Source organism: Kryptolebias marmoratus, linkage group LG9, assembly GCF_001649575.2.
Source record: "Kryptolebias marmoratus isolate JLee-2015 linkage group LG9, ASM164957v2, whole genome shotgun sequence".
Taxonomy (NCBI): Eukaryota; Metazoa; Chordata; class Actinopteri; order Cyprinodontiformes; family Rivulidae; genus Kryptolebias; species Kryptolebias marmoratus.
The window spans coordinates 9121035-9127403 of NC_051438.1; the positions used below are offsets into that span (position 1 = coordinate 9121035).

The following is a 6369-nucleotide window of genomic DNA, read 5'->3' on the forward strand; positions in this document are numbered from 1 at the left end:
AAACAAATAATTCACGGCCAATTTATCAGGACTCATTTAAATGTTACTGACTGCAGGGGATTTCAGGTGCTCCATTAATAAAACAAACTGCTGACGTTTTCAGTAGGTAAAGAAAAGTAACTTTATTCAACAACAAAGTAAAATGTATTTCAGTAGCTGCACACAACGTCGTTTGTTTTGAATCCACCATTCGGTTAAAAAGCAATAAGGAATCCTTTACAAGTGTGCTTCCTACTGATTGTCTTCCCGTGCACACATGACAGAACAAACCGCTAAAAGGGAATTAAAATGTTTTTAGACAAAAAGCCATTTTTAAAATGTTTACCTCCTGTCGCAGGAGATAACATTAAGGGCAACTGTTTCACATAAATGATCAAAGCAGGTAAAATATTCTTGTGCAAATGTTAAAAACCCAGTCTGCAAATCTCACAAACATCTATAATAATATTTAAAATATTTATTGTATCGGTCTCAGTGAAGGTTAACCCATGGAATCAGACTACAACTTCATATCAAACCAGACAATGAAATGTTTCTAATTCTGTGCAGTCCTCTTGTAGTTTGTTCCCTCCTTTTATTCATCCTTTAGGTTAGGTTACAGCCATGAATGTCTACACAAACACAAAAACAGCTAAAATACTGAATGGTGCTGAAAGGTTTACCATCAGTTACACTAAATCAAAACACAACCAGACAGAGGGCATTCTATGAAAACACCGACGAAAGCAACAACAGACAGCTCACATCCTGTACATCTTATGTCATATGTCTATAAAATTTAGTGGTGGGTGTGTCACTGCACTACACCAGAAAATATCATGCTTACTCACATTTAGAGGTTAAATCTTTTCAAGTGACGTTCTGTGGAAAGCTTATGATTATTGTCTTATTTAAGTCTGAACGGCCTCGAACCAGCCATTACCTCGTCAGTCAAAACTGACAAGCTAACGGCTAGTTAGCTGACAGGAGTGGATTCCCGCCAAGTTAAAACAACTCCAATCTCAAAAGTTTCTTAGCAGTTTTATACAAATGCTGTTTCATAATTTACTACATTGTCAATTTTAATCACACTGTTATTTACATTGAATTCTGTGGTCATTTAAGCACAAATAGCAGCAACAGCAGCTAGCTTTAGCAGCCTGGGGAACACGTTTCAAATGATATTTCTGCCAAAATAACTGCGCGTGTAAAAATTTATAAAATTGCCTGTGTGAGAACTGTTAAAAACTTCAGAGATTGGAGTTGTTTTAATACGGCGGAGGTATGTTTCTGTTTCTCCAAAGTGAGGCTGTTCAAAAAGCTATCTACAACACGTAAGATATTAATCGCTCAATATTTCCACAGACTGCCGCTTAAAAAAAAAACATCTGAACTATTCCTTTATAAGAACTAAACCACAAAAATACAATATCTCATCAAAGCTGCTCTATTATGATGGCGATGTTAGGCTGCCACAAGACAAGTCTGGCTTACGTGCCTCCTCGGTATAACTAGAATATTTCAGAAATTCACTAACAACTCTGGTTTGTATGCAATGGAATGTTATAATACAGGAACAACAATAAGATTGGTCTGCAGGAAGCTACGACAACAAAACAGCACTCAACAAAACAAATGAAACTATTAGTGAGCTTTAAGTTAACAATCCATGACTAGCTAGTTAATACTTGTGCAAGAGAGCTATGACCTGTACAGGTTCAGAGTAAGACAGCAGCAGAGGGGTTTAATCTTCAACACTGAAAACCTAAAATTCACGAAGCTAAAAACAAACAAAAAAAAACAAAACTTGGTTTTATACAAAACTAACTTTGTGCTTAAAATCATTTCCCCCTCGTCATCTAAATCCCACCAAGTCGCTCCACCCGTCTCCGTCCATCGGGCTCTTTCCGGTTCTCTTCGCGGTACTTTCTCGGACCTGCGCTGGCGCTTTCCCATCAAGCCTTGCAGATGCGCGTCTCCGTCACAAACTTGTTCTCAAAGTGATGGATGGTGAAGCAGTCGTCCACAGAGCGCTTCTGGATGTTTCCGCCTGAGTAGGTAGGTGTTTACAGAGAGAGATTTGTGTTTATTATTGTTCAGTTGTCATAGTTTGAAGACTTCAAACATTTCTGACAAGTGAGTTAATTTACACTGATCCACTATGAGGCTTTTGTGTCGCCGCTAACATAGAATATATAGTGTGATATAATATAATATATAATGAGTACTGACACATATTTATCATCAAAACTGAACGATGTAGATAAGATATCATTAGCAAGTCATTAGGATTTTTTTCCTAAAATTTAAAATTAGCAATGATTTTAGTTTTTTGTTTGTTTGAACCAATGAGAAGCGAGCTTGTCATCTATCATTAGCAACCTAGCTGCTCCTAGCTTCTAAAAAAAACTGAATCAGCTATATCTGTATAGCCCAGTCTAACTGTGCTTGGATAGCATCCAGTTAATCGTTTTCTTATCACAGCATAGTTAAAGAGATGAGGGTGAAAACTACTCAGAATTCAACATGTTGGGTTTTAACGAGACACTAAGGCCAAATCTCAAGTAAGCCCTTTCCACTACCCGTAGGCCCCATCTCCAACCTTTAAACATCCTTGCCTGGGGAGGGATCCCAAATCTATTTTGTGGTGCAGGTGGAGGGCAAAGGTTTAGAACAGACTCTTCAAAAAGCCTTTTTAAAAAAAGGGCTATGAGCTGCACTGGCAAAGAAACTCACAAGTTAGGGCATTTTTTCTGTTAAGTCTGAAAAATCCCACGTGGTTGGCGTCATTGTTGACTATTAAAAAGTGATGAAAAGTAGGAGAAATGCTGTTGAATATCTAGTTAGGTAAATGTTTTTATTTTTACTGTGTTTGATGTCATTGTCAAATTTTATTAAGAGGCAAAGAAACTAAATAAATAGTATATGTTAAAGTATAGTTACAAGGCATATACAGACATATTGATGATCTTACCCGTTTATGGAAAAGGAACTGGCAACAACTGAATCATATTGGTTTCTTGAAGCTGTGTCCCATTTTGTAGTGGAATATTTTACCCACTTGTGGCTTTAAATTAGGGGCCAAGGCATAGGTTAGTGGTAACAATAGGAAAAGAGGGCAATTCTCAGCAAATGGTATACCTGGCAGGTTGGAACGACGCTCCATTCTGTATGTTTTTTTTCCATCACACAGCCGGCGGATGTAGAAACCCAGAGGCTTGACATCCTCGATACGCTCAGTGACCACAAGGTCCTCGTGCACCAGGTAGCTGCGGTATGAGTCAGACTGCAATACAGATGAAAGAAGGAAAACAAAAAGACAAGAACTAAATGTGGAGCAACCCGCATACAACTTTCAGACCAAAGAGAAGCAGTTCTGTGAACAAGCAGGCAGATGAGTGTGCAACTCTGTCTGACTGCAGCACTAACCACCAGCAACACCAAGCACTGTAAGAGACCTGCCAGTGGGTAACACGATTGTTTGTCACAGCAGAAGGCTGTACTGGATTACAAACTGCCGACTGTCACACACTTTCAAAATAAAATGCTCTGCAGGAACCTGAAACATGCATAAAAATGTCTGTGAGCTACTGTAACAGCAGCAGAATTAAAAAATTGTAAAATCATCTCTAGTAGAGATGTGGGATGCAAGAAGGAAGTTTTTTCCAAAAAGCAACAACAACAAAAAACATTTTTTTATCACTAAATATCTAAACTCTTACTTAGGACTTTTTCTACATTTATTATGACAGATTTCTACAGTTATTGTACATTAAACGTGCAATTTTTTTTAATCTACATGGTATTTACACCTTCTCACAGCTGGAACAAAGACAAAAAGTTAGGGTCAACTCATACTTCCATCATGTTGTATTTTTATAATTCACTTCCTAAAATATATAAAAAAAATAAACAGTTGACAAAAACTTCCAGATTGTTGACCGTTTTTTTCCTTTTAATATAACTAATTCAGATGTAATAACTTCACATTTATATAATAGCAATAATAAACATTTAATCTGTAAAAGAAGTGAGACAAATATTATAAGACAAATATTAAAACATGAAAAATCTTATCAAGTCTTATCTAATTTCCCCTGTTTCGAAAGTCGTTCATAATTTTTGACTCTATGACTGCTGCTGGAGCGGCAGCACTGCGCTACAGCTGCTCGTTTCCTTAGACCCCCGACTCTGGAAACTGTACTCACGATCAGCTGCGAGAAGAGGTCAATGAGGTCCTGAGGGGGGAGCACCACCGAGGTGTTCAGAGGAATCACAAAGCAGGTCCTCAGAGTCAGGTCCAGATACGCTGTCAGCTTCTGCTCACAAACACACGAGACCGTCAGGCAGGAATTTAAACACAGAGCGGACAGGAGCAGCGTTCACCCCCCCCACCAGCCTCACCCTGTGGAAGTCGTGCAGGATGTACGCAGGGTCCCCGGGTCTGAAGCGAGGAGGGGGGACGCTGATGACGGCCATGCTGTCGGAGATCTCCACCTCCTCCTCCACCTGGGGCAGGTAGTACGGCTGGCTCTCGGCTCCACTGGACATGTCGGTGAACTGCATGGCACCGTGATACAGCCTCTGGTGGAGAGTCACGTAAAGACGAAGAGGGTAAACAAAACCTCACTAAATCATTCACAGACAGAACACAGCTGAAAGATACAGAGAATATATGTTGTTGGAATTTCTAATCCAAATTTTCTAGTCGAGGAAACCCGATCCTGCTGCAGCTACCACGGGGGAGCCACGTGAAGGCTGCATTAGACAGAATGGATGCTCTTTGATTGATTAAAACCTGATGAAACAGGAGTGAGGCCGTGTGCCTGCTGAAAGGCTGGATTTGGTTATTCTGAGGTCTTAAAAAGACATTTCACATCATGGAAGTGGGGTCCTACAGGCAGGTTTTGAACAATTATTATCTCACCTGTGGTAAATAGGACAGCTAGTCTGAGTGAAACCAAAACCAGGTCTTAAAACAACTCCAGCAGACCTTGTAAACATTTACACTGCCGTCCAATGTGCAATTTATTTCTGCACTGCACAGCTATTTTACGCCTAATTCTGGGGTTATTCACAAGCTCAAACAGTGGCGGCAGCAGCTAGCTGTGGTACTTCCGGTGCAGCCTGGAGGACCTCAATCAGGAATATCACATATAACTCCTGCTGCTGCTTTTTGCACTTGCAAATAACCACAGAATTCAAAACAGAAACAAACATGTCATGCAAAACCCTCAGGGCTGTAAAGGTTTGTAAAGCAGCATTAGCATAAACTGCTCCGAAGATGTTTGAAGCCAGTTTTCCACAGAGCATTGTGTCAAAATGCTCAGAATGTCCCTTTAATGGTTTATATCACGAACAATCAACAAATTACTGAAGAGCAGATTCCTGTTTGATGCTTTTGTAAAATAGTATTTCAACTTAGAGGTTTTCAGTCTCTCAGTTTTTATTTGAATTGGTTCACAATGAGAGAGCAAAAACATATTGCAAGAACCAAAGTGTTGCTCGTAGCAACAAGTTACGGCAACAAAATGTCCCTTACGTAAAAAACAAAAGAACAAACAAACGTGAATTTATCATGAAACATATGAGCAAAGCTTAGTCACGACAACTAACGTGTTAGAAGTAAATGGGTGAATAGGAGTAGCTGCAGCATCTTCTAGGTTTTCTTTAGTTATATTTAAGTTTATCTGAACAGTAAACCTCCTCCACCTAAAGTTAATAATTCATTTGTAAGATATGTAGTCAATTTAATGATTTATTTGGGGTAACAGTGAATTTATTAACTAAATCTTTTAAAAACTGTTCGTTATCATTTTGTTCTTTAGTTTACCTTGAAGCCCAGAATAAATGTTTGGGTTTTCAGACCAGTTTTGGTTACTCATTTGCAATTTTTTTTGTTTCAAATGACAAAGACTGCTTTTACTTTAGTTTGTTTTGTTTCTTGCAGTTCATTTTTGTGTCACGTTCATATGTTTCGCAGGTCTTTATTTTTACCTGCTGTGAAATGTTACATGTACTTGAAAATGTCGTTGTCTTGTCTCAAAATGGTTTAAATGCACGTTTTCTGAAAATATTTTAAAAATACTTAAATCATGCATATAAATTAGACTTTTGGGGGATAAAATAAACATCCAAACCCAGATTAAGTACAGTATTTAATCCTCAAAGCAAACCGGTTGTAGAGTAAGTTTAGCAACAATTAAAGCTTTTTATAAGTCACAACAAAGTTGGCTTCGTACGGCTTCGAGGCGATTCTGGTCCACCATACGGCGTCTCAGGAGGGGAAAGCAGTGCAGCACCAACACTGTTTATAGTGAGGGTGGTGTGCTTCTGACCTCGACTCGGGACGTTGTGGGTCGGTGGGCCGAATACTTCGAAGACCTCCTC

The 6369-nt window shown here is 39.0% G+C and overlaps 1 protein-coding gene across 1 annotated transcript in view; it reads right to left on the reverse strand.

Annotated features, from left to right (window-relative positions):
• Positions 1–96: 96 nt before the first annotated feature.
• Positions 97–6369, reverse strand: part of LOC108237990 (integral membrane protein 2A) — a 12843-nt gene continuing 6570 nt past the window's right edge. Inside the window, exons 3-6 of the mRNA XM_017419764.3 lie at positions 4384–4563; positions 4188–4298; positions 3121–3265; positions 97–2029 (exon numbers count right to left, since the gene is read on the reverse strand). Coding sequence (XP_017275253.1) covers positions 1935–2029; positions 3121–3265; positions 4188–4298; positions 4384–4563 — 531 coding nt within the window. The 3' untranslated portion in view covers positions 97–1934. The remainder of the gene's footprint in view (positions 2030–3120; positions 3266–4187; positions 4299–4383; positions 4564–6369) is intronic.